A 25,948-nucleotide genomic window follows, 5' to 3' on the forward strand; every position below is an offset into this window, starting at 1 on the left:
CCTACAATATTACACTTTGTAACCTGCAACTACTCATCAAAAACTGTCTAGGTTCCCCAAACACATCAATCAGACTTGGAAAAAAAAAAAAAAAAAAAAAAAAAAAAACAGGCCTAGTTTAAGGAATTACAGGCCTGAAATCCTTGTAGAGTGTCTTAATAAGGCTTATTACATAACTGCACTAAATACACAGACTGTTAAGTTAAGCATCATAATGTAGGTCACATTTTTGATGTAATGTAGTCTAATATATGAGGTAAAAATATGATTTGTATTTACTACATAGTTGTTTGTTAGATTTCGAGACCAGGGAATTATTTTACTGTTCCAAACATGTAACTTAAATCATTGTGACACACATTGTTCTGCCACACAAGCTGAAATGGCCACACGCTGTCATCATATCAGTCAACTTAGTGTCAATATTTATCCCATACAGCTCCAGGATTAGTAGTGCGTGCTGAGATTTCCTTCCACACGATTGAGCGGCGCACTAGATTAACAGTTTCATGGCTGATCTGATCTTCTCCTTCATAGAGCTCTGGGCGAATGGAGGGAGGGTCCATGGCTTTACTGTTGGACTTTAGTGTACACTGGCCCACTTAGACAACCGCTTTAACCTCTTTCTGTAACCCCACTTGACATTTCCCCAGCTTAAAAAAGCACAAATGGTAAAAGCAGACAAAGCTGGTAATAATCCAGGACTTTTCTTTTATTGAGAAAATCCCCACATAAATCTAATACATGTTGTATACAGTGAAATGGTTAAATGTTGTAAAACAAATATAAAAACTTAAATTTAAAAGGCATAAAGGACTGTAAATATGCATTGAACTTGTTAATATGTGCAGTATAGTGGAGTGTACTTCACAACTCACAAAAATTTTAAACAAAATAGTAGTCTTTCATTAATACTGGCATCCTTCATGTAAAAATGTGCTGCTTAAACAACACTCCACTTTAGTTGAAAATAAAGTGTTCTTACAAATAAATATGCATTTTACTTTCACAATAAAAAAATAATTCACAATCTTTATAATGTTGTTGAAATGCATTTAGGATTGAGGATATACAATTTATAAGTAAAAAAGGAAATAATAAAACTTGTGCTTGACAACATGTTTTTCAGGCATCTGGCATTGTTGGCTGTGCAATCAGATGTTGGCTATGACCTGTTGCTGCGGCCTCATCTTCCAGCTGGAGAGAAAACAAAATCATAAAAAGAATTGCTAAAAAAATAAAGCATTTACAAGAAAACTAAAACTGGGTAATATTTGTTTTTAGTTTTTGTTTTCTTTGTTTAATTTAAAAGAGATTTTGAAGTGGCTGGATTAAAAAACTGTACTAATATACGTCATTAACTGTTATAAAGACACAGACACACCTATGTTCATAAATAAGCTTAAACCAACCACCACTAGACAAACATACACCCACCTGGTCTTTGATATAGTTGTGTCCACACGGGGCGAGGCCTCTTAAAGCCAGGCCAACGATGAAACACCAGATCGAAAGGCCCACTTCAGCGGCTGACAAAGCTGCGCATGGAATCCACAGTGCCAGGGTGGTGTCCTAGGTCACAACATAAAGAACAGTGGAAAAAGTTCAGCAGAGAAAGAGAAAAAATGACAAGAAATCATATCTCATAGCTTTATCCGCACAGGCACCCCAGTTTTCATGCACAAAGTTATAGTAAAAAAGAAAATCAATTTGGTCAACTGAACAAAAGTTTTGGATTGAATGTTTTCAGCTCAACCAAGCTGCATCTTCAGAACTGAAGTTGACCGAATTTAATTTATTTTTTTGCTATGGATCCTACCTGGACAACTGAGGGATTACATAAACATGCACAAAGGTAACTGACCATCATACTGGTCCTGACCAAACTCCAAAACAGGTTGCCCAAGGAAATTTCCCTATGTAGTCAATCAAGTGTACTACTACTCATATTTTTCTCTCAAAAATATGAGTTAGTGCAGTACAATGGCTGTGTCAACATTATTTAGTTAATTGACAATTGTGATTATAATACCAGTCAGTCAGAACAGAATAAAAATCAAAACAAAACAAAACAAAAATGTAATTGTGAACATTTCTTTCAAAACAGTAACATTAATTTCTCTAAATTACTTTTTCATACATTGGGCAGTGTGGGCAGAGTGAATTACCATTTCACTGTTGTTTTATTCAGTGTTGAATAATGAATAAAACACGATGTTTCTTCTCACAGTAAACACAACACAAATTGACTTCAAATAATATAATGACATCACCAAAATGGAAATTTTTTCTTAAACTTTTATCTTTACTACAGCAAGTGTACTTACATAGATTCGTGTTGTATCGAAGGGACAGCGGGCACTGATAGGTGACCTTGCGTTGATTGGAACCCCGGTGCTGTTGCAGCCCTGCATCAGACCCTGCCCATTGTGAGCAACAGTGACCCCAATGGCCAAGAGGAGCCCAATGCAGCAGGCAGCGGACAGCATGGCATTCAGGAAAGATGTGATTATAAGACCTATTTGCTAGATAGACAATGTTATGGGATATCAGCACAGACAATAATAATACACCATAGTAAATCAATCATAGCAGTCATATTAAAATCGACTTTATACCAGTTTGATCACATGGAGGTTCCTAGATACCACAATAGCAATTATCCCGGCAGCTATGCTCTGGAAGATTAAAAAAAGCAAAAAATAAATAAATTCAGTTTTGTTTTCCACATGAATAATGAGCCATAAACAATTTGTGAAAGGGAATAAAGCTGTGTAAGTGCAAGTAAACAATCAAAATAACTGTAGAAGTCCTCACAGGACAATTGAAATACTTTAAATTCTTATACATAATCTTGAGTATTGTGTCAAATTAGGAATCACTCCATTAAATATTTGGCTTTACAGATGTACTGGGACTATAGCAGGACCAACTAATCCAGGACTCTAAAATGGGATTAAATAGGGCCTGGTTTGAACTAGGACAAGGAATTAGGAAAGGGAACTTTCTGGATCCAGTAAATCTATAAAGATGTATATTCAAATTAAAATGCTTTATAATAGTGCTGCTATAATGCCATTTGTTTTTATCCAATAATGATCATTATTTAAACACAGAATTCACTCACCAGTAGTCCAGATGTGACAGAGATGATGTTGGCCACTGTATACTCTGTGGTGACATGCTGATTGGGTTTGGAGATGTGCCTCAGGACATTCCCGTGGACAATGGCCCCAAGGATGAAGTTAATATGGCCGACCAGTATAAGTGTGAGACCCTTCTTCATGAGCCTCCCTGGTCCTTTCTCTTTATCTGGGGATAAACAGCCATACAGAATCAAAAGTTACATAGTTCTTACATTCCATTGCACAAGTAAGATATGAAAAATGTCAAGGGAATTAAGATGTAGTCCACTAGGCGAAGGTTAAAGGTGCACTATGTAACTTTCCTGGTAGAGGGTCTGCCACCTGCTTGACTCCATGTAGATGTTATTGTTTGTTCCTAAAATATTCTACAGTATGCCATTTAATTTAACTATCTCCATGAGACAAGGAGGCCACATCACCAGGCCAAGTTACTGGTTATCTGTGGGCTGACTCATGGTAATCATGTATGTTTTTGTGGTAGTTTTGAGAAATAAAAACACCTGTAGATGAATAAATACAAAAAATAAATTAATAATTATGCCATTTTGTTAGATCTAATTGTCGCTTAAATATAGGCTTAAATATAGGCTATATCAGTAATGTAGTGAGTTCAATGGGTAGAGAACAGGTAACTATGCTACATAACAATACAATACAAAGCAAGGCGATCTTTTCCCTTTCAGTGGGAGGGGCTGTTAGTCCAAAAGACGAAATCAAGGTAGCTGCTTCTGGTTTCAAGCCAAATTAACTAAACGACTCGATAGACAGCAAAAAAAAAAAAAAATAAATAAAATAAAATAAATAAATAAATAAAATCCCACAAATCCTTTTTAGATGGAAATATGAAATTCATTACCAAACCAAAACAGCTTGCTGCTGCAGTTTCAACCAGCACACTGCGTGTTTCAGATAATCCAATCAACCCGGGCTTTTCGTTGCACTCATCAATACACCCCACTTACCGAATAGTTTGCACATCTTGGCTGATTCCTTCCTTTCTTTGCGGAATTATGCTTTTTAGGTGGCCGTACAAATGTCGGCCAAGCTGTAGATCGGAGGTCCTTCTCCCTTTCTACTTCCGGTGTGACGTCAGCAGACTTACCTGTAATTACACCTGTACAGCGCAGTTCATAGAGTTCATAAAGTAGAAATGAAATCAACAGATTAAAAAAAAAAGTTCGAATAAATTAAACAATTCAGTTCGACAACTGGTGCAGTTCAGTTTCACACTTTTATTTGTAAGAGCAGTTATAGCTGACTGTCTGAAAGTACCCAATATACAGTCAAGTACTGACATTCATGTCATAAATAACAGGGAAGATAAAAAAAAAGATACTTTTTACCAAGTGCCATACTCCGCTTATCCTTTAAGATCTTTAAGATTAGGAAAGAAATTGTAACAGAAAATAAAGTAACAGATATCCCTCAAATCAACAAACTGGTTTCAAAGGAGTGTCTTTGGGTTTCACAATCTCACCTTCTCCCCAAATAAAAGAAAAGGCACATTACAGTACCACTCACAACTGGCAAATAAAAAGAAATAATACATGGATCAAGTCTGGAAGATCAGAAAATAGAAGACGCCATCTCAAAGGAAAAATATTGTGCTACAGAGAATTTTCCAGCTCATAACAAGTGAAGATATAAAACATAAAAAGAAAGAAAAATGCTGCCACCCTGTTAAGTACCAATACAAAATTGCATCTGAGGAATACATTGACTGTGGAGCCTGTAAACAAAGTGAAAATATAACATGCACAAACATCTATGTCCAGTTTTAACAAGTTAATGGGAAAAGCTCATAGAGTCACATGAGGCAGCATTATGGAGCATTAAAATGGTATAAAACCAGCCGGAGCTATAGGAAACTATAAAAAAAAAACCTAAGCGTTACGTAAAAATGGATTCACAGTATTTTAAAGAAACCATCAATTTTTTAACATTCACTCCTCGCTATTAAAAATCATTAATTTTAATTTTTAAAATTTTCAATGTAGGCAACATTTCAATAGCATACAACGCAGCTGACCAAAATATGTCAGCTACTACTGTGCAAATAATCAGTTGGAAGTTGTTCCTTTTTTATTTTGTGGGGAATTTAAAATGGTAGTTTGAAATAAAATGCAGTATTCACATTTTTGGTAGATTGTACATGAACTAATGGACATATTGTCAGTTTTAGTAAAGTTGTGCTAGAGGGAGCTACATTCTTTATGGCCAATGAGAACACGTTTTGGTCACAGCACCAAAGGATAAAAAACTGGTGGAAAAGTATATACAAAATAAATATAACTGGACCAAAAGAGTTTTCAGTGAGGAGCTTGAGACAGTGTTTCTTCAAGAAGAGATGCTACTTTACTTTGGTCCATCTGTAGAAAAAAATACAACCATATTTTAGTGGTGATTACTCAATAGTCACTGGTTACAAGAATCACTCAAATCCAACTTGAATTTCAATTGTTTAGGTTGAATCAGTGTTACACAATATATTGCAAAAGTATCAATATTGCAGTATTGATTAATGCAATGATCAATATCACAACAAACTCAATATATTGCAATAATACCAAGACATGTTTGAAAAAGAAATTCAGATTTTTACTCCAAAGTTCTTATCACAAAATTTGACTAGTTAATTATGGTACATATGTTTTTCCTTTTAATATAACAGAATTTATTGAAAACTATTATGTTAAGCAGTATTTTAAAATATTACAATAATTCATAATAATATTTTTATTGTAGTACTTAAGCATATTGTGCATCACATTTTTATCCATTCTCAACCCTAGGACTGCAGGAAGTGCAGCTCATAGGTCTGATCTCAAACACCCACCTCACTGATGAAGCCCAGTTGCACCAGCTCCAGCGTCAACTCTCCAACACCCTCATCTGAAACACACCAGAGAGAAGCACCACTGAGGACCTACTTATAGCACTTTACACGATGATGTGTTATGCAAGACTCCATTAAGACATATGTTTACATACTAAATATAGAAGAACTGCACTGGTTTACTGAGCTACATTACAAAGTAATTCAGCATTGTTTACACGAGAGATTAGATTGCCAGGGAAATCTGTTTAAACTTGCTCACTTCTAAAATAACCATGATGTGTTGAAGCATGTTTCGGAGTAATTTATTTGGAGATTTCACATTAACGGCTTACAGCTAATGCAGTTAGGCATGCGGTGCATTCTTCTGTTTGACTGAATGAAAGATTGTATCATCAACAAAGGCTTTGGACATTCAAAATCTGTGTAGATGTACATGATTCTGTAAATTCCTTTTGTGCACTCACACACTGTATGTGTAGAACTTAGTCTATTCGACATTAGATACAGTAGGGTGCTGGGCTGTGGTAGTGTGTGCTTGTGTGAGTGAGCGTAGAGACAGGGGGTTGAAAGCCTGAGAAAAGATGGTCAGATATTGACACACGAGGTGACAGCTGTCAGCTGCAGCTATCCAGAGGCCGGGCATTCCCCAGACGCCTGCAACATGAGACCTCCCAGCCATACCTGTGTGCGCATGTGCACATTAAATCAACATGCATTCGATCAGTCTGTTTGGTTTATTTTGTTTACAGATTGTAAACATGTTGTAGTTTTTTATTAATTATGTAGAGAAGAGGGTGCCTGATAAGGAGCTATAGTGGCCAGGACCTTATAATAATGAAAACTTTTGCAGTAACACTTGTAGTCAGACTACTTGACTATGTTAAAATTTTGTCTGTTAAATATTAAAATAGTTAAAACACAACACGTCAACAGGCACATTTCTATTCCCAATATAGTACTGCATGACATACAGTAAATAGTGATGCCATACCGAGTTTCATTTTCAAAGGTGCCTCAGAGGTTGAGGAACGCATAATGTTTGACATTTAAACTATTTAATCCCATATTTCAGTCAAGCAATTTAACAATTTACCACATGAAAAAGTACTTACGAGGTAACATGTCACAGCTTAGATGTCTATTAAGTTTGTCTTCAAATTTCAGCAGCAATGTTAGCTAAAAGAAGCAAAAACAGTGTTAAATATGGCAAAGTTTAAACATTTTATACTGATGATGCACACTTACATGATACTTTCCTCCATCTTCGTTTGGTTCAATATTACACTGCATCTGAATAACCTAAAAGTTTATTTTGGGTTAAGAATAAAACATATTACTAAATTAAGTCATTTATGTATTTGCATATATAACTGTATGTCAAATCAAATTCTCAAATTACCCGTCTCATCTCAAGCTCTGTAGGTTCAGGAGTCGGTGATTTGACCAAAGGAATGATGACTGGAGATTTGATGGTCTCTTTCTGAGGCTGCTGAGGGCATGGCAGACCAAATGCAATCATCGGATAGATCCCATTCCTATTAAAATTATTATAGTTTAAAAAAATTAGCACAGCAATTTAAAACAATTTACATAACTGATCATACAATAATAACGCAAACATCAGCATTGCATAACGAAGCAAATGAGTTCACCAGTAGTCCAATGCTGCCCCCTTGTGGTACTTAACAGTAAATAAGCTGTGAGCCTAAACTAACTTCAGTTCATGGTGAATATGTTGGTTTAACTCTTACCTCACATCTTCAAGAAACTTATCAAGCTCCAGTGCAGGGAATTGTGAAAACCTACATACAGCAGATATTTTAGTACTTTGTGTATTACTTTCTATGGAACAGAAAAAGTTTCTAAATCAAGGGAATCTCTTCAGCGTTAGCCTAGTGAACTACATACTTTAGCTGTACATCCTCTTTTGTCTCCGCAATCACAAGGTTTGGATCCAGGTTCTTAGTAAGCTCCTGCAGAGCATTTTCTGGGATGACATCTGCAACACAGTGTTCAGAAGTCCAAAATGAAGAAGAATAAACAAAAGCATTTATACAAATTGTGTGTTTGGGGATGAAAACTTACGTTGGTGACTAACAATGCAATGTGCGGCCAACAACTTCAGCAGAGGCACTTCAAACAGGGCCTGATTAAAAAGTAGTTCTTTGGCTGTAGGTCGTGTGGTCGGGTCACACTCAAGGCACTTTTGAATTAGCTCCTATAAAAATGTATCAAAAATCCTCAATTTAGTTTCAAAATAGTGAATTGTGAATTCAAACAAATTGCAGTTAATTTGTCTTACTCTCTGTAATGGGTCCTCTAGTAACTGTATAGCATTATTAATAGCCTCCTGAGACACATATGAGGAGTCTCCATTTCCCTGAATCTCCAACAGGGCCATCTGTAATGTGCAATATTTATGTATAATGCATAAAAATAACATTTCAGTAAAATAAACTTTACCTCTAAGGCACACATGCCAAAAGAATAAATGTCCACTGCGGTAGAGACATCATCTACAGCTGCAGCAAAACATAAACATATAAGGAATATATTTCTGTCAAACATATGTTCATTACATAATAATCATAATAACTGTGAGAGAGCTTTACCTCCATATTCTGGTGCAAAGAAGTGCAGGTTTTTCTTTTCCTCATAACAGGTTTTCACATTGTTGTTAATGGTATCTGGGGCAACTATAAAGACAGGTGTGTAAATATTAACACATATATTTCATGTCCTTTTATATGTTGTGCCTCAAGCAACGGAGCCCAGAAACTGTACGCACCTGATCCAATCTTAATGAGCCCGTTGTGCTGGATAAAGATAGTATCGCACGTGAGGTTGCCATGGATGATGGGAGGGTCACAGGAATGGAGATAACTACAGGGAAGAGAAGTAAGAGAGTAAAAAGAGTAAGTTCATTTCCTCTTGAAAATTGAACAGTTTATTTCATGTTCATGAAACTGACCAAAGAGCAGACAGAATCTGAGTGCACCATCGCTTCCAAGCCTGTGCATTGTGAATATGTAAAAGGTAAACCACAAACAGCCAACAAAATGTGTGAGATGTGTGAGTAATAATGACAGCGCACCTTTTCATTCATGGTCTTATGATTCTTTTTTGTTTTCTTTAAAAACTGCTTCAAACTCCCAGAAGACATATATTCAGTGATGAAAATTACCTGACAACAAATAATGATAGTCCAGTCAATGCTACATTATTCAGACACATTTTCACAAACTAAATTGTTAAATTTAATCCTTAAATATGGCTCCAAATTAAAGGCAGAATGAATAGCCTGAGCCCTCAGACTCACCCTAGCTCTGTTCTCCTTTGTGTCAGCCCAGTACTTGTGAAACTTGACAATGTTTGCATGTTCCAAATGGATCAGGTTATCAAACACCGCTTTCACCTTCTCCTGAAATTTGATATGACAAAACAGGTTACAAGTAAGAAGCTGTATTGGGCATAATACAGTACCCAGTTGTCAGTTGTACAATGTTGCCACTTTGGTAGCACTATGGCATAAACAAAGCCACACTCAGGTTTACAATAAAGATGACCTCATTTATAATCATGCACTGAACACACCTAGAAAAGGGTCGGCATATTATTAGAATGTGTTCAATGATCACAATAAATAGCATTTTTTAAAAGTAAAGAATTATTTGTAACTTTATATGCAGTAAGCAAACATTTGACCTCACCTCCAAAATTTTGAAGTTTTTCCTTTCTGAAAACATGACTTCATTCCAAACCACTTCAACCCCCTCCTCTGTGTCCATGGCCAAATAAGCAGCATCTATTCCAGGAACATTACGCTGATTCACCTACAAAACAGATCAAGTCTTTTTTAACATACTTTTAACAAAGAACATTAAAACCCCAATATACAATGTTAATGCTACTACTAATAATGTCAAGATATTTTTTGTAAATATCATCCACCCCCAAAACATTGTCCTACCTCCTCTTTGCGTTTCTGCCAGCGGCCACAGGGACTCTCCTCCAGGATATAGGACTCGTCTTCACTCTCATCTTCGTCCTCGGTGACAGTGGTGGCAGGAAGGGCCACAGGAGAAGTCACAGACATGCCACCCTGCTGCTGCTGCTGCTGAGTGGTACTGGGCACGGGTCCCAGAGCACTGTCCCCTGCATTGACCTCAGCAGGTGGCCCTCCTTTTTCCTCTGTTTCTGACATGATGACAGCACTTGAAGGCCTGTGTTGCTCTATGTTTTAGTGAGCTGCAAATGGCAACAAGTGGTGTTAATGTCTCCCTCTCTCTTTCTGGGCTACTTACTCTTTAACATTATCTTACATGAGAGCAGAATGCTAAGCTACAGCTTGGTCTGTAAAGAATATTTAAGCTAAATAAAGGTATTTGCATTTTCTTATGTCAGCAAAAACACACAACATGATAGCTAAAGTGTATGTCATCTTATAGAAATAGTGTTAGAAGTCATAGGCAAACTAGCACATATAAGTGGTTATTAACAAGATACAGCTAGCTTTTCAAACGATTATAAGGCGAGTTTAAGCTGTAAAAATGTTATGAAATATACAAGTGAACTAACTACCATACAAGACTTTAAAAGGTGTGTATAATTACCGACATTAGCATGTTCAGTCTTGTAGTCTTTTGCTAACTTTGCGAGCTAACGAGCTACTTAAAAGTGGCATTTTAGAGAAAGTTTCGCATGAAAAAAGAAGAGGTTACCGTTTACACAGAAGCATTGCACCAGTCTTTGCTTGTTTTTAAAAAACATAGCAGAGAAAGTGTAGATTTTTAGTTTTCCAGTCTCTTTCTCTCGATCAGGGGTGGGAGGGGCGAGAGGCTTTTGGGTAGTCGGACTTGCGCAAGAAAAACGCAATGTCAAGATAAATTCAATAAAGACAATTGCCAAACACAGGTTAATATATGTTTATATCTGCTTTATAGTATTAAAATAAAGCCCTGTGTATCTAAAAAAAATCTAGTGAAATAATGCATTGTACAATAAGACGTCTAATCTTAAAATGACCTCTAATTTGACAAATGAAGTGGAAAAAAAATGAGTAGGCTTACATTTATGACAATAGTTTTATAGCTAAGATAAATTTGATTATCTTCAGGCTATTTTGGTAATTGAAATATGATAATAATTATTCAGTGTTTATGACCGTGCGCCACACCGGAAGTTAAGATATTGAACTATCTTGTTACAGTTCCAGACAATAGACCATTTTACATAACCTTATTAGCGATGTAATTTTACTCATTTACATTGATTTAAACGTATATATCTAGAGCCACATTGCTGAATTCACAGTTTAATATCAACCTACTGTTTTTATGTTTATCTATTTATCTTCTATTTATCTATCGCAACACCGGAAGTTATTTTACTTAACTATCTTTACTATGTCTGCTTCCCTCACAACTGTTTCACATTGCTAAAACTGAGAGCGGACGATATTCGCAATTTTCTTGGAAGAGCAATGATGTAAACGTACTAATCCGCTTGCTTGAACATATTTTGATGTGTATATTTGTTTTTGATCAACAGAAGCATGTGTCCCCCTCAGTGGGGAGCCTAAAGACGCCAGGCCCTGTGCGTAAACAGTGAATAACGGGTTTTCCAGCGGAGACAGGACGGCGCAGGGTCGTGAGGCAGGACACTGGGCATCAGCTCTGTACGACAGCCGAGCAAAACATTAGCAAGCTAGCATCTCAAAACATCAGTGAATTTGCTATCATGGCCACAAATGAAGACATTTTATCCACGGCGATGGGCGATATTATACAGTTGAACGTCGGTGGGACCAGGTCAGCGTAAAAATTCATAATAAAAATTTGTGACAGCCATCATAACAGTGAATGAACCATGCGATATGTTATGTAACTCTTAACCTATAGGATTTACTCATGTAATTTTGTGCATCAGACTAATGCATTGACAAAACTATGATTCATCGTTTTGTACACATACAGATAATGTACTGATTTGTATCTCATTTCTCTGTAGGTTTTGCACTTCGAGACAAACTTTGATGTGGATACCAGACTCTTTCTTTTCAAGGTAAATTCACATAAAATGCAAATCGTGCACACCTCACAAGTTTTTAACAATCCGTCTGATCTGGAATATGTGAAATAATTTACAACAATATTAGTAAAGAATACTATTCACATTAAATAGCTAATAAATATCTCATGTGTACTAAGTATCTGCACAAAGATGAACGGACAGACAGAACAATAATGAGTTGTTTTATTGTAGTTTACTAAGTGGAAGGATATCCACTCTTCGGGATGAAACTGGAGCTGTAAGTACTGTTTTTTATTTTCTATCATTTGTATTATTATATGAAAAAAAAACCCCACCAGATCACAAGACAAAGTACTAACTACATTTTTTTTAGATCTTTATTGACAGGGATCCTACAGCTTTTGCACCTATTCTGAATTTTCTTCGAACCAAAGAACTGGACTTAAGGTAAGGTGTCATTTGAGCTTGTGGAAAGAAAAAGACAAACATCCAAACAATAAATCCATGTTTTTACAGGGGAGTTAACATCAGTATTTTGAGACATGAGGCAGAATTTTATGGCATAACACCATTAGGTATGTATGTTTAATACAATATTAATACTTGTTGTATTAAAAACATTTAATAGAATGGTAGCGTAATCCTCCTGGAGTTCTTGGCTGTTACCTGTTAAATTTACTGTTGTGGTACTGTGTGAAAGTAAGATGTTGACTCACAGCTGGTCTGCTGTTTGACAAGGGTTAAATGCTGTTACTTCCATGTGGTTGTACTTCCTTGTTTGAAATTCCCCTTCATTGTCTATGCACCTATAGTGGGAGTTCAACTTGTGAACAATTGCTATTAATATCACACAAATATATCGTGATAAGGTCACTAAAATTACAATTACAAATTAATTAATGTTTTGTATTTGTGTTTATTATTGTTATTAAGTTCGACGTCTGCAGTTGTGTGAGGAGTTGGACCGCTCGTCCTGTGGCAGTGTTCTTTTTCATGGTTACCTACCCCCTCCAGGTAAAAACAACTGAAAACAAACTTGATTTGATTTGTGTAACATGTGATCTCATTTTTTCCCTAACAGCCATTCCTGCACGCAAGTGCAGTGCTGCCTCGGCCACCTCTGAGGAACGTCCTGGACCAAGTGGAGCTGAAGGGTTTGCTCGCATTGGGCCAATGCCTCATCCCACTCTGACGGGGGTCGCAGGAACAGAGGATGTCCTCTCACTAGGTTAGCTGAAATTCCCAGCCCAAAAGCAAAAAGCAGAAATATTCATTATTACACTGTTAAGACTCCATGGGAGGTACATTTAATGTAATAATAATAATAATTATAATATCTTCTTTCTTTTTATTGTGTAGGTCCTGTAGTTGATCCCAGAAAGGTCTTGATTGTAGCCGGACATCACAACTGGATTGTAGCTGCATATGCACACTTTGTCATTTGCTACAGGTATCTCTGCAAAGTTGTTCTCTGTGTTATAGGGGGATGCTCTCGGCTAATATTTCTTTATATGTCTTTATTATATTATTCTTTAAAATTTATTTGATTAATGAAATATTGAACATTTTCATAAACACAATTAATTACATCTATAGTTAAAATAAGTATAATGTTGATGTGCTAGTGATGCCTTGATTCATTTTGTCAGACTCTTGTTTTCTGGTTGCATTGTTAAAAGACTATTACTGTTGTTACACTAATAAATGAATAATAGATATAATAATAATAATGTTAATATCTTAACAACAGAATTAAAGAGTCTTCGGGATGGCAGCAGATATTTTCATCCCCTTACCTTGAATGGACCATTGAGCGTATTGCACTAAATGCCAAAGTGGTGGGTGGTCCCCATGGAGACAAGGACAAGATGGTGGCAGCCGCTTCAGGAAGCAGCATCATCCTCTGGAGCATCCAAGATGGTGGGAGCGGGAATGAGATTGGTAAAACAAAATCAGCGCCTTCACATAAATTTGAAATAATACATGAATCACATTCCAAAACTATTGAACCATTGTGTTTTTTCCATTGGAGGTGTCTTTAGTTTGGGCGTACCTGTAGATGATCTGTTCTTCATTGGGAATCAACTGGTAGCCACGAGCCACACGGGGAAGGTCGGGGTGTGGAATGCAGTCACACAGCACTGGCAGGTACCACACAAAGCCTCTTGTCATTGGAGGAGGGAATGAAACATGTGTTACAACTCTGTTTCAGCAATAATGTAGTACTATGTAGTGTTTATTGTATATTGATCTGTTTTATTTTTAGGTTCAAGATGTTGTTCCAATCACTAGCTGTGATACTGCAGGTTCATTTCTACTGCTGGGTTGCAACAATGGCTCGATTTACTACATAGGTATTAGACACATATTCAAATTATGGATTCATTAAAAAAGCTGATATTTTTGAGTTGGTTTTAGATTTATATTTTGTACTTTTTCAGACATGCAGAAGTTTCCTTTGAGGATGAAGGACAATGATCTTCTTGTGACGGAGCTTTATCATGACGCCTCAAATGATGCTATCACCGCTCTGTCTGTCTATCTAACGCCAAAAACCAGTAAATATATTAATTACAACTACATTTTGTGACTTTTGACCAGTAGTGGCTATAAATCTCTAAGGCCATCCTTTTGTTATGTTCATTCTGTTCTATAAAATTGGCAAAACTCTTAATTTTTCAGGCGTGAGTGGAAACTGGATAGAGATTGCCTACGGGACGAGCAGTGGCGCCGTGAGGGTGATTGTGCAGCACCCAGAGACCGTCGGCTCTGGACCTCAGCTCTTTCAGACCTTTACTGTGCACAGGAGCCCAGTCACCAAGATCATGCTGTCAGAAAAACACCTGGTGTCTGGTAAGCCAGGCTACTCACCCTATAAAATACATAAACTGTGTTCACATTGTATATTAATATGGATTGTATTGTGTTTTTGCTGTAGTGTGTGCAGATAATAACCATGTTCGGACGTGGACCGTGACCCGCTTCAGAGGCATGATCTCAACCCAGCCGGGCTCCACGCCTCTGGCCTCATTTAAAATACTCTCTCTGGAGGAGACTGAGAGCCATGGCAGCTACTGCTCTGGGAATGATATTGGTAAGAGATATGAAAAAAAAAAATCACAAAATGAACAGAATCTAATGACTGTTGTGGTTTATCCTCAAAGGTCCATTTGGGGAAAGAGATGACCAACAGGTTTTTATTCAGAAGGTCATCCCCATTACCAACAAACTCTTTGTGAGGCTTTCATCCACAGGAAAAAGGTATTGATGATTTGTTTCACCTAATATGCAAACACTAATACGCTACTGCACAGTGATGTTTAATAATTGCGTTCTTTAGGATCTGTGAAATTCAGTCTGTGGATGGTACAACTATCACCTGTTTCATGGTACGAGAATGTGAGGGCTCCAGTCGAATGGGGTCACGACCTCGCCGTTACCTGTTTACGGGACACGGCAATGGAAGCATTCAGATGTGGGACTTAACTACTGCAATGGACACAGCCAACAAAGGAGAGGAGAAAAAGAAAGAAGGTAAAATCTGATTATTTGTGCAAAAATAAACTGCATGAATTATATGACTATATCATTGAGTCTATATTGTACAGATGTAGGTGGTCCCACGGAGGAGGAGCTGCTACAGTTGTTGGACCAGTGTGACCTGAGCACGTCTCGTTGTGCGACTCCGAACATCAGCCCTGCATCGTCCCTGCTGCACCACACACGGCTCAGAGACTCCTGCTCCAGGTCAGGAAAACTATCATCAGCTTTAATCAGCTTTATAATTTCTGGAATATTTTAAAAGAAGCAAATACAAAATCAACTTCTACTTTATGTCTTGTTATTATGGGGTTCCTTCATCTTTAGTTTACTGTATTGTCCTGCATTTGAGGTTTGAGTGATTCAAAAAAATCTGTTTTCCCCTACCCCTTATACCAGCCCAGTTCCTTCTACTAACTTGCAGGTATTGAAAAAAGTTCACAGATGTTAAATTTACAACAAAACCACATAAAGGAAAATCCACTGTTTAATATGGTTAATTCTGCATTTTGTAACAGGAAGTCAAGGGACCAGTTTCTGTTTTTAAACTGACTTAGGGCCAATTTTGCTCTTTACAAAGAACAAAATGGAAAGTCTATTTAATACTAAGGATTAGGGAAAAAAAGTATTGTATGTCATCTTTAATTATTTCCTTCTCTTACATTGCTCCTTCTGTCGTGCTCCAGTCTTCAGTTACATGCTCAGGAGCCGATCCCTGAAAACCAGGCTACATACGGAGCTGTGAGACCGTACAGAGAAAGCCCACTGTTAGCACGCGCCAGACGAACAGAGTCCTTCAACAGTTACCGGTAACACTTGCTCATCAGTATTGTACACAAATAAAAACATAAAAAGTAATTCAGTTCAGTTAGGGGTGGGTGATAGCAGTAGTCTTTTGGATTATTAAAGATTATTAGACTACATTTTAGCAATCCAGAATGTGCTAAAAGTATAACGCAAAAAATGAACGAACCATGAAAATAACCACAAAAGTGCAGAAGTATAAAGTTATGTCCATGTTTGGAAGGTTACACTCAGCAAGTTAGATTTTTTATTTCATGTTATCTTTGGTTATTATTTTCTTGTAGGCTGTATTCTGGATAATCTCCAAAACAATAATTATATTTTCAGTTTTAGTCATTACATCCTCCTTTGCTGTTGGATTTAATAACATCTTTTTCTGTAAACAGAGAATTCCAAGACTTCAGCCTGAGTCGTGGAGTCCTGGACGGTGCAGCTCAGTCGTGTCTGGCTGATGGTCGCCGGTCCCTTTGTGAGTTTGGGGCAGAGGATGGTGAGCGGAGGCCCTCTCATACGGAGCTCTGGGCTTCTCGGGGCTCTAGTCTAAATAAAAACAGCCAAGAGTCTCCAAGACAACTTCCGGACAGCCCTGTGTTTGGAGGAGATGTGCGCCGTAAAGTGTTGGCCCCGCCCACCGAGGAGGAGACAGTGGCATCGGGGAGTGACGTTGCTAAAGCTGAGAGCAGCACCAAGAAGAGAGGGGTGTTAGAGGGGGGGTTTCTGGGGAGGAAGAAGGCCCCCCCAGTCCCTCAGCTGTCCCCCGTCCCATCAGCTCCAGAGGCAGGGGGCAGCGATTCGTCCGGCACCGCATCTCCTTCACCAACAAAACTGAGCTCATCCACATCGCCACGGCACCGAAAAATGCCCTCAGACCCACCCAACCCAGACAGCAGTCTGTAGCCACACTGTGTACAGGATGCATTTTAGGTATAAATAACACTAATGTTTTACACATAATCTGTTTATTTCAGTCTAACACCTGAGTTTGAAAGGTAATTTACTTACCTTAGTATGTTAATATGTTCCATCTTGCAGTTTATAGAATATGTTTTTCAGCCATAGAGTGTATTTGATAGGACTCATAAGGAAATGATGGAGAGCAAGAGACATTCATAAAGCTGTGAGAGGTGGGACATGCTGCAGCTCTGATCACTGAGCTACAGACAGCATGTAACTTAGGTCTTAACAATTAAAAAAATACTTTAGAGCAATACTATAATTATATAATATTGCAACTGCAATTATTTTTACAATGCATGTTTTAAAAATCAATATTAAGTTCAAAGGCGCCTTTTACATACAGCATTAGCTATTATGAGAAGACTGAAATATGAATTACTAAATAACAAGAATCCCATGAATTTCAGGACATGTTTGTGGAGGTGTAAACTAGGTCTTATTCATAATAAGACCCTATCACTACATGGTATTTTAGTATCTGACAAATTACAGCTTTCATTTAGAACACTGTTGCTACTTACAAATTAACATCTAATAATGTAGCCATTGATGTGATGAAGCCTGTCTTTAGTCCAAGAACGACTCACTGCTGGAATGCATGTTTGTTGTTTTTTCTTTTAGCTTTTCTAACTTGTTGCTGTGTCCTGAAACTGGAGCTTTTCCCATTTGAGTTGATGTTTACTTTTGGTGTCTCTGTGGAGATGTGGGCCTGATAGCAGATGTTGAGGCAAAGCTTTAAAGAGAGGAGACCTTTGGTCAGGGTTTTGTGGGTGCTGTTTTCTTTATGTTGAGCCTTAAGGACAGATTGGTGTGCCCTGGCAGCTACTTGAATTGAACCATGTGATCTGAAGTCCTGTTGGCTATTACTAGGAATTCTAAGTAACTAGGAATTGGAGCACTATCATTTTCTTGACTGGTGATAGTTTATTTTAATCAAAAGCTTAGTTGCATTTGTTTGTGTGACAAAAGTAACACTATGAAGTAAATATCATGTATTGCATAGATAAACATACTAATATTTATGGGACCAGCAATTCATTTTCATGACTGATCTAATTAATCCGTCCTGTTGCTTTTGTAAATAAGTTTGTGCCTTTTGAGATGCCGTAGTTTGAGGGTGAAATGCGTTTTGAGACTCTTTACGGTACCTATTATTTAGTTTTTATTGTTAAATGCATTTTTGTTTCACTTTGAGTGCCTTATATTGCCTGTAGTGAAGTTAGTGAGTGTGACCAAAGACTGAAGAAGAGGAAACAAGCTGATAAATGAACCTAGAGTTATTTGTTATATTTAACATTAACTCTTAGATTGTGTAAAGTGTAGTTTAAAACTGTTTTAATACCATTACTATTAATTATTTTCTGGTGGGTGTTATACTCAATCCTTTTAACAGTTTTGCCAGTAAGGAAACAATATATTTGATGCAGAAAATGAGGCCGAAACAGACTGAAACATTAGTTTATATTTTAGCTTAATTAGCTTTATTTATTTAAACTGTCATTTATAATATTGCTGTGCTTACCAAAATAGAATATGTATATTGAAAATGTTATATGACTATAAATATATTTCGAGTTTATTTTCAGGTGATTGAACAATTTGGTACTTGCCTGCCAGCACAAAGATGCACCTTGTATATGTAAACTGCATTAATATGACTAATGTAATGCTTTGTTCTGCTTTCAGTAACATGCTAATGGACCTAATCATATTTGCACTAGCACTATTAATACCCAGTATAAAGGTAATGTTTATTTTCTATAAAATATTATAATGTATATTTTCTGCAGATTTGTTTTGCACGTGTTTCTCGGTCATCTCTGTTACTCTGGCTGTGTTTACATTACATTTATGCCAGACGCTCGTGAGCTAAAAGAAAGGCATCATAAAGCTGCCTACATTGTTGGTACTGTTACTGTTATTATGTATAACTCTACAAATAACATTGTTTACCATTTGTCTAAACTGAATATGTTACTGTCATCATTGTTATTGATCATGCCACTCAAGTAAACCATGGCCTTTAATAAGATATGGTGCATGTCGATATAATAAAACACTAAATAACTAAACATGCTTATTATTATTGACACTATTACATTGTATGGCTCTGAATTCAATAAAAGCGTGTAGTTAAGTGAGTTTTTGCGTTCATTTGACTAACCTTCTCGCTCAGACAGTCTGCTCTGAGACAGCGTCTGTCGTCCAAGTGATTTATGAGTTTAATAAAAGTGTGTGTGCGTGTGTGTGTGTAGCTCAGGGCCATACTGTCCCTTACAATCACTTCACAAAGTCTCTTTTCACAAGTGGTGCCTCCCTCAGAGCCTGACAATAGCTGTGAATGTGGCTGTGAATGTGGCTATGGATGCAGAGAAGTGCCCTTGTCACACTGCTGTCCTTGAGCGAGGGCACTGTTGTTTCTGCCACTTTGTTAATTTCAAACTTGCCTTGATGCCCCCTTAAGGGACAGGACCGCAAAACCAAATTACTGCTGCAGAGTTTTGACGGAGATGCTGGTGTATACAGTACAACAGCGGTACGCTGGATTCACCTACTCAGCACAAATACGTCCCCTCAAATCTAACTGTTGCTCATTTTATGAACCTTTTTGGTAAGATGTTACTATTTCTGTTACAAAAATAAAGCCATTGAAATTCATATAATTTTCAGCCAACCAGGGTATCATATAATAAGAATATATGATTTAACTTTAGTATTGTATTCCTATTATTACTAATACAAAAAAAATTACTGAAAAAAAAAGCAAAAACAAATAAAGACATAATACAGAATGTGTAAACTGCATGACCAATTGTCATTATTTATATTCAAAATAATAAGATTATTCAGTTCAGTAACTGTAGACAGCACTTAACATTAATACATAATACTGCCAAAGTAAAAAAAAACTGCAATTATTTGTGCAGAGAAACATACAAAATGCTAATGTACAAATAAATCGAACAATTTTTCTCTGTTAAATTGACCAAAAAATCTTTCAGTTCATTCAAATACAGACAATCCTACACCAGTAACTCAACTAAACACTTTTTACTTACAGTAGACACATGACCACATAAACACTCTAACTCAAAGTTCACTATTGAATGGCCAAATATTCAGCATCTCCACAAAATACTAAACAAGACAGCACATTCAGAGTTCCCAGCCACATTTAAGACAGTAACATTATTTGGCATTTTAGACATTATTTAAACATTAACAAGGCCAGAACTTCATGTACGGTAATTCAATTGTGCACAATTACAAAGATCTCTCGTAATAAATAAGTCTTAAACTATCTGGAGCTACTGCTATATGCACTGGATATTTAAGAAGTTTGTACATAACTCACTAAAACACAAACAACTACCATTAATTGTACAATGTTGACAGTGCTTTTAAAAATAAATACTGGTAGCCCTATTCACACTCACAACAATTCTGTGCGGTTTTAACTACATCTGCAGTGCATTTGTTGATAAGCTGCTCTTTACGTGCTAAACTAAACATATTTCTCTATAGTTGTTGCTTTACAGTGAGATATTGTGTTTCCCTGGTTGCCGTATTGTCTCAGAGGTGTGTATCTGTGAACACAGTGTGCTCATTTTTGACTGAGCTCATGGTCTTGGCGGCATCTCCAAATTCTTCCTCTTCCACGTACTGAAAGTAATAATACATGTTTTTAATTATCACAAAAAGTGTTTATTATTGTAACAAATACCATTGGTTTGAATAACATAAAAAGTACACAGAATTAACCCATAGTCCCTGAAACAACCAAAAGTTAAGTCATTTATAATTGGTGGGTGATTGCATGTTTTGTCCTCTAGGCTATAATGCATAAGACAGATGTAAAATAGCAACTTTCTGACAGGTTCATTTTTCTATTTTGTGAAAACACTGCATCGAAGCTGAAAGTAGACTGTGGTATTGGTTCAGTCCTTGGCCTGGATGACTCACTATAAAAATAAAATGACTGAAGGACAGCTGTAATTTGCAACAATGTTAAATTTGGATGTTACTCTAATGGTACAAAATGTAATGAAAAACAGAAGGAATAGATAGACCATGGCAGTACAGTATCATTTTGACTTTCAATAAGCTATAAAGTCAATAGCTTAAAGTGCTTAACAATGTAGAATAACTTAAGTACTTGTAAAGAGAGACAGGAGACTTGAGATGTTTATTTACCATAAGTACAAGCACATAGTGGAAGAATTGTATTCAAGTCAGGCTTTGCTTCTATTGTAGGGAGTATTATAACTGCTGATGACGTAGGCAAGATAACAAGAACTGAGCTGTAGTTGTCCTTGGTACAGTATTACAAATTCCCTATTAGCAATAATACAGTCTACTTGGAATATTGTCAAATACAGCGTCTTTGGTCCTTACCAGTCCTGAATCCTGACCTAGGGGGTTGTCCCAGCTTCCTTCCTCCATCATTAGTGATTTCCTGTCAATCAGCTGGCTCACGCTGCGGTGCAAGGAATGCTGGGAGTAAGCCGGATCGAGGTCTGTTTGGCTGGGCACACGCAGCACTGGCATTGTACTGATCTTTGTGTCCGATAGAGCCTAAAAGGAAACACAGAGTACTTGAGATCACATGGAAAAACTATACATACACCACATATTGCATTCAGATCAAATCTCAGTTTGAATCGTCACAATTATCAAATTGTTAAGGTTATTGTTTGCGTAGTACAATGTCTCCCCCGCAAACAACAATAACATGCAGCACTCATGGGGTCTTATTATGTTTATAAAATCTGTTAACCCTGTACTATCATAATGTGAAATGGCATTTCAATCATTTGCAGCAGCTCATATTTATCTTTTGTCAAATGTTAATGCACCTGGACTTTAAAATGAGCACTTTGAAGAAAGCTTGATTTAAAAAATTTTGAATAAAAAATGCAATTGCAATTGCTCAATGTCAGAATTTTTATTTTTTTTTCAACCCAAAATTGTAAATGTAAATCTGGTGGTCCAATGAAAATGTTATTGCTTTCTCTGGATGGTTCCACAATACAGGCCACTTATTAACTATTAACTTATACGGGCATTTTCATTGCCAACAAATTCATGGTGGTAGCGTCACCTGTTTGTCTCCATGGAGACTGCCAAGTTTCATGCAATTTTATGGAACATTATCGACAAAGGAATATCTCCATAAAGAATATGTTTCAGACACACTCCACCAATGCTTCAAAGTAGTGTTGAAAGTCACAACTCACAGCACACAGAGCGCATGCAGAAACATAAGTGCCACACAAACAAATGCACACACTCCCATACCTCTGAATACACAGTGTAGCTTTTAAGTACAACGTTGCTGACCTCAACACTGTCTGCTACTGTGTCAAACTGCAGAGGGACAATAGAGGCCACATTTAGGGTACACACAGAAACAAGTGAAAAATATCTTACTGTAGATCGACCAGTGAGCAGCACAGAGCCCGAATAATGTTTAGAGCACAACTCAGGACAGGAGCTCTGAGACAAGAAAACAAGGGATGATGGAGGAGAGAAAGAGGAGAAGAGTAATACAAATGATGAATGTATGGGGCAAATTAAATCATGATATTTAAGAGAAAAGATTGAAAAAGTGTTAAGAGAACATGCTTAATAAAGAGTATTACTCGAGCAGAAAGCAAAAGCTGACTGGACTAGTGGTATCTTCTCTTTCCCATAATCAAGCTCTCACTCACCATATATACCTCTCCACGGGCTTTGCTTGTCTTCTGCAGCATTACCAGCGGAGGGCGCTCTCTAGCTGCTGGATCTTTCCTCAAAGCTCTGTATGAAATTAAATGAGTTATTTTAGATGCTTTGAGCCTGTGACAAGTATAATAAAAGCACAAAGATGCGTATTATTAATGATCTTTAATTTAATGTGCCCAAAGTACCTTTGTAGCACTAAGCCAATCAACAAAGCCAGCAGAAATAGTCCCAGTATTGAGAAGAGCAGAATGAACCACAGCTCTGAGTACACAGGCGTTGGTGACATGCTGACCCCTTGTTTATCACTGTCACTTGACTCACCAGGATCTGAGAGGGAGGCACGGAAGAGAGTGGAAGTATCAGAAATAAACTCACCAAAATATATTATAAAGTATATTATAAAACAAATATGTAGCTGGTTGTAGTATAGTATATGTGTTACCTAGTCCAAAGCTAGGGCTGTATTTGATAACTGGAGTGCTGGCACTGCCATTGTCTGTGGTACAAATCACTTGGAGAGAGAGTGCTGGGAGAAACACAGGAAAATCGTGATTATAAAATGTAACTTTTGCATATGTTACAGATAACTGAAGACGCATGTGTATGAAGTGCACTGACGTTTCTGGGAGGTGAGGGGGATGTGGAGGGAGCTGTAGAAACCAGAATAGACCCTCAGTTTTCTCTCGGTCACTGTGTACTCCTTTAAACGTCCATTCAGAGAGAAGGACTCTGACCAGTCCAGCCACACAGTGGTCAGGTTACTGCCCACCAGGAAAGGAGCCACATACTGTGGGGCTGTGGAGGACAGGGCTTTATTTAGTTTTGTAATGATGAGTATAAGGGCCTGGAGACGTTTTGTAGTTACCTTCAGAAAGAGTAGTCACTGTTGTCCAGTTGGAGGCAGTGCTGCCCATGTTGTTAAAACACGCAGCTCTCAACTCATAGTTGTAATATGGCTTTAGGCCTAATAAATGCACAAATTATGACAAATGAAAAAATATGTAGTGAATGTACCACAAAAACCTACATCCTCACGGTTTAGTTTGGCATACAGGCATTATACATGCATTTAATAGAATATAACATTGAATCCCTGAACACTGATGAGCTTAAACGTTTAGTAGAATTAGTGTTACTATCTTAACAGTCTTTTACCTGTCACATTGTGGCTCCAGCTTGTTCCAGAATAAGACACTTCTATGTGACCCTCTACACACGGGAGAGGAACAGGCTGAGGAGGCTGTGGGCAGCGTGGTCTCAAATGAAGCTCACAGCTGAACAAAAACAATTTGATATTCATAAGAATGCAGTATTATGTACACTATTGTCCTCAGTTTAAAGGTACCCACTTCTCAATGACCCCATTGGGAACAAGAGGCTGGTCCCACTGCAGCTGCACAGAGCGGGATGTTAAGGCGACAGGGCGGGGGGCGGGCTGCTGGGCCGGAGGGGCAGAGAGAGTACGAAACTCCTTCACAGGACCCTGACTGCAGCACTGTCAAGGAAACACAAAAAGACTCATTTATTTACTGTAAATATAACGCAGTCACATGTAGCAGAGTAACCATAGTCTAAATTAAAAGCCTAACCCTATATTACCTGATAACAAGTGCAGGCCTCAACACTAACCCAGTAGTGGGTGTAAGGACGTAAACCGTGGAGTGTTTGCTGTGTGGATGTACCTTCTGACAACTTATAAAGAAAAGACAAAGTTGTATCAGGAATTATTAGGTTAATTTAAAAAGTAACATATGCTAAAATGTGTGCAGTTGTTCACACCAGAGTGTAGTTATGGTGGTTTTGAGAGAAGACCCTGTACAGGCTGATGATCCCATTAGGTTTGGTTGGAGCAGGGATTTTTACAACAGCAGAAGTAGCTAAAACATTTAAAAAAATAGGTTGGTGCAGATCCTCTGGAGGGGCAGGTCCTGTTCTCCCGTTTGTCCATGGACTGGCAGCATGACCAGCTGAATTTACCGCCCACACCTGTCAGGAAAAAAATAAATAAAAAATCATACACCACCTTACTTGTTTCCCTTATTATTTTAGCTCATGAACTCTTAATGGAGAAAGCTTCTCTTAATTAACCAGTTACCACAAGACCGACCAAAGGATACAAGCCAATCGTCGGGACAATCCATCAAAACTACCATCAGCGCTGAGAGCAGAACCTTTTCACCATGCAGCCCACCACCAACATATCTGCATGACAATTACTTTTCACCTTCATCAAGGAGTTATTCACGCACTCACATCCAGCAGCACACGCACAGACTAATCTTATTTGTGTGCTTGTGTTTGGTATAATTAGAAGGTGTACATGGTGCAGGGTCACTCGGGGTGGAGATTTGCATGTGTAAGTCATCTGTAGCCTGTCAGAAGTAGTGCAGAAGGCAGATGGATGTGTGCGGCCTGTAGTGTAGAAAGAGTGTTTTTGTGTGTGCAGTGTGTGTGTGTGTGTGTGTGTCGTCCGGGGCTGCTGAGTTGAGCTTGTGCATGTGCACGTGTGTGCATGCGTGTTAAGAGTTGAATTAACCTCAATAATAGTCAATTAGGCTGTGATCAATCAGACTGATTGATCTAAGTGACAGCACAGATGGACTGAGATGGGCGAGAGGAAAGAAGAATAGAAGATGGGCAGAGGAGAAAATGGGGGAGGAGGAAGGGTGGACATGACAGAAAAGAGCAGGCATTTGGGGATCACAGCTTACACCACCTTTGCAGTAGTTACATAGTATGAGTTTAATGCAGGTTCAATTACTGCAACAAGGCATTTTGATAATCACTGTCGAGGCTAAAAACAATTGAGTTAAAATTTTACATGTTCTAGATTTGTGAGTCGTGACATTTGTCCTCGGAAAATCCTCATGAAATTTTGTGGTGCTTTTAAGAGGGATGACAGAAA

General features: G+C 37.7%; 4 protein-coding genes across 5 annotated transcripts in view; 1 reads left to right on the top strand and 3 right to left on the bottom strand.

Moving 5' to 3' along the window:
- Positions 1-697: 697 nt before the first annotated feature.
- Positions 698-4,231, bottom strand: LOC110173098 (keratinocyte-associated protein 3). Its single transcript, XM_020939072.2, has 6 exons — positions 4,109-4,231; positions 3,128-3,312; positions 2,619-2,678; positions 2,328-2,525; positions 1,438-1,572; positions 698-1,197 (listed from the first exon to the last, which is right to left on the bottom strand). The coding sequence occupies exons 1-6, from the start codon at positions 4,122-4,124 to the stop codon at positions 1,126-1,128; spliced, it is 666 nt and encodes a 221-aa protein (XP_020794731.1). The 5' UTR covers positions 4,125-4,231; the 3' UTR covers positions 698-1,125.
- A 132-nt stretch (positions 4,232-4,363) lies between these two features.
- Positions 4,364-10,831, bottom strand: LOC110173097 (nuclear receptor-binding protein-like). 2 transcript variants are annotated; one of them, XM_020939071.2, is made up of 18 exons: positions 10,707-10,831; positions 9,956-10,233; positions 9,696-9,818; positions 9,305-9,406; positions 9,080-9,169; positions 8,957-8,997; positions 8,774-8,868; positions 8,598-8,681; positions 8,449-8,507; positions 8,288-8,386; positions 8,071-8,203; positions 7,894-7,984; positions 7,737-7,787; positions 7,385-7,520; positions 7,231-7,284; positions 7,098-7,161; positions 5,983-6,038; positions 4,364-5,515 (listed from the first exon to the last, which is right to left on the bottom strand). In XM_020939071.2, the coding sequence occupies exons 2-18, from the start codon at positions 10,187-10,189 to the stop codon at positions 5,456-5,458; spliced, it is 1,572 nt and encodes a 523-aa protein (XP_020794730.1). In that variant the 5' UTR covers positions 10,190-10,233; positions 10,707-10,831; the 3' UTR covers positions 4,364-5,455. The 2 variants fall into 2 exon arrangements, with proteins under 2 accessions (XP_020794730.1, XP_055010488.1); XM_055154513.1 differs by lacking the exons at positions 4,364-5,515; positions 5,983-6,038 and adding an exon at positions 6,055-6,666.
- Positions 10,832-11,254: 423 nt separating this feature from the next.
- Positions 11,255-19,407, top strand: kctd3 (potassium channel tetramerization domain containing 3). Its single transcript, XM_020938878.2, has 19 exons — positions 11,255-11,795; positions 11,995-12,048; positions 12,250-12,295; positions 12,392-12,465; positions 12,535-12,593; positions 12,952-13,032; positions 13,100-13,246; positions 13,378-13,468; positions 13,769-13,959; positions 14,051-14,166; positions 14,285-14,372; positions 14,460-14,576; positions 14,701-14,871; positions 14,957-15,112; positions 15,183-15,279; positions 15,359-15,552; positions 15,627-15,765; positions 16,245-16,367; positions 16,749-19,407. Exons 1-19 carry the CDS (start codon positions 11,725-11,727, stop codon positions 17,257-17,259), a joined length of 2,526 nt encoding a protein of 841 aa, XP_020794537.1. The 5' UTR covers positions 11,255-11,724; the 3' UTR covers positions 17,260-19,407.
- A 1,485-nt stretch (positions 19,408-20,892) lies between these two features.
- Positions 20,893-25,948, bottom strand: part of ush2a (Usher syndrome 2A (autosomal recessive, mild)) — a 115,568-nt gene continuing 110,512 nt past the window's right edge. The window contains 12 exon segments of the mRNA XM_055154316.1: positions 20,893-20,982; positions 21,715-21,894; positions 22,618-22,686; positions 23,031-23,118; positions 23,229-23,370; positions 23,486-23,569; positions 23,662-23,838; positions 23,909-24,007; positions 24,199-24,317; positions 24,393-24,538; positions 24,643-24,735; positions 24,823-25,029. Of these exon segments, the coding sequence (XP_055010291.1) occupies positions 20,893-20,982; positions 21,715-21,894; positions 22,618-22,686; positions 23,031-23,118; positions 23,229-23,370; positions 23,486-23,569; positions 23,662-23,838; positions 23,909-24,007; positions 24,199-24,317; positions 24,393-24,538; positions 24,643-24,735; positions 24,823-25,029 (1,494 nt within the window).

The sequence above is a fragment of the Boleophthalmus pectinirostris genome, unplaced genomic scaffold (genome assembly GCF_026225935.1).
Source record: "Boleophthalmus pectinirostris isolate CB_2022bp ecotype Guang Dong unplaced genomic scaffold, ASM2622593v1 HiC_scaffold_19, whole genome shotgun sequence".
Classification (NCBI taxonomy): domain Eukaryota; kingdom Metazoa; phylum Chordata; class Actinopteri; order Gobiiformes; family Gobiidae; genus Boleophthalmus; species Boleophthalmus pectinirostris.

Excerpts from the sequence above, each read along its gene's own strand:
- LOC110173098 (XM_020939072.2), bottom strand. Across the intron at positions 2,526-2,618 it reads ACCTCCATGTGATCAAACTG|CAAATAGGTCTTATAATCAC; the intron begins GTATAAAGTCGA and ends TTGTCTATCTAG. Across the intron at positions 1,573-2,327 it reads TCGATACAACACGAATCTAT|GACACCACCCTGGCACTGTG; the intron begins GTAAGTACACTT and ends GTTGTGACCTAG.
- LOC110173097 (XM_055154513.1), bottom strand. The coding sequence starts at position 10,189 with ATGTCAGAAACAGAGGAAAAAGGAGGGCCACCTGCTGAGGTCAATGCA. Across the intron at positions 8,998-9,079 it reads ATAAGACCATGAATGAAAAG|GCTTGGAAGCGATGGTGCAC; the intron begins GTGCGCTGTCAT and ends CACAATGCACAG. Across the intron at positions 7,285-7,384 it reads CAGAGCTTGAGATGAGACGG|GTTATTCAGATGCAGTGTAA; the intron begins GTAATTTGAGAA and ends ATAAACTTTTAG.
- kctd3 (XM_020938878.2), top strand. The coding sequence starts at position 11,725 with ATGGCCACAAATGAAGACATTTTATCCACGGCGATGGGCGATATTATA. Across the intron at positions 15,553-15,626 it reads AGAGGAGAAAAAGAAAGAAG|ATGTAGGTGGTCCCACGGAG; the intron begins GTAAAATCTGAT and ends TATATTGTACAG. Across the intron at positions 16,368-16,748 it reads GAGTCCTTCAACAGTTACCG|AGAATTCCAAGACTTCAGCC; the intron begins GTAACACTTGCT and ends TTCTGTAAACAG.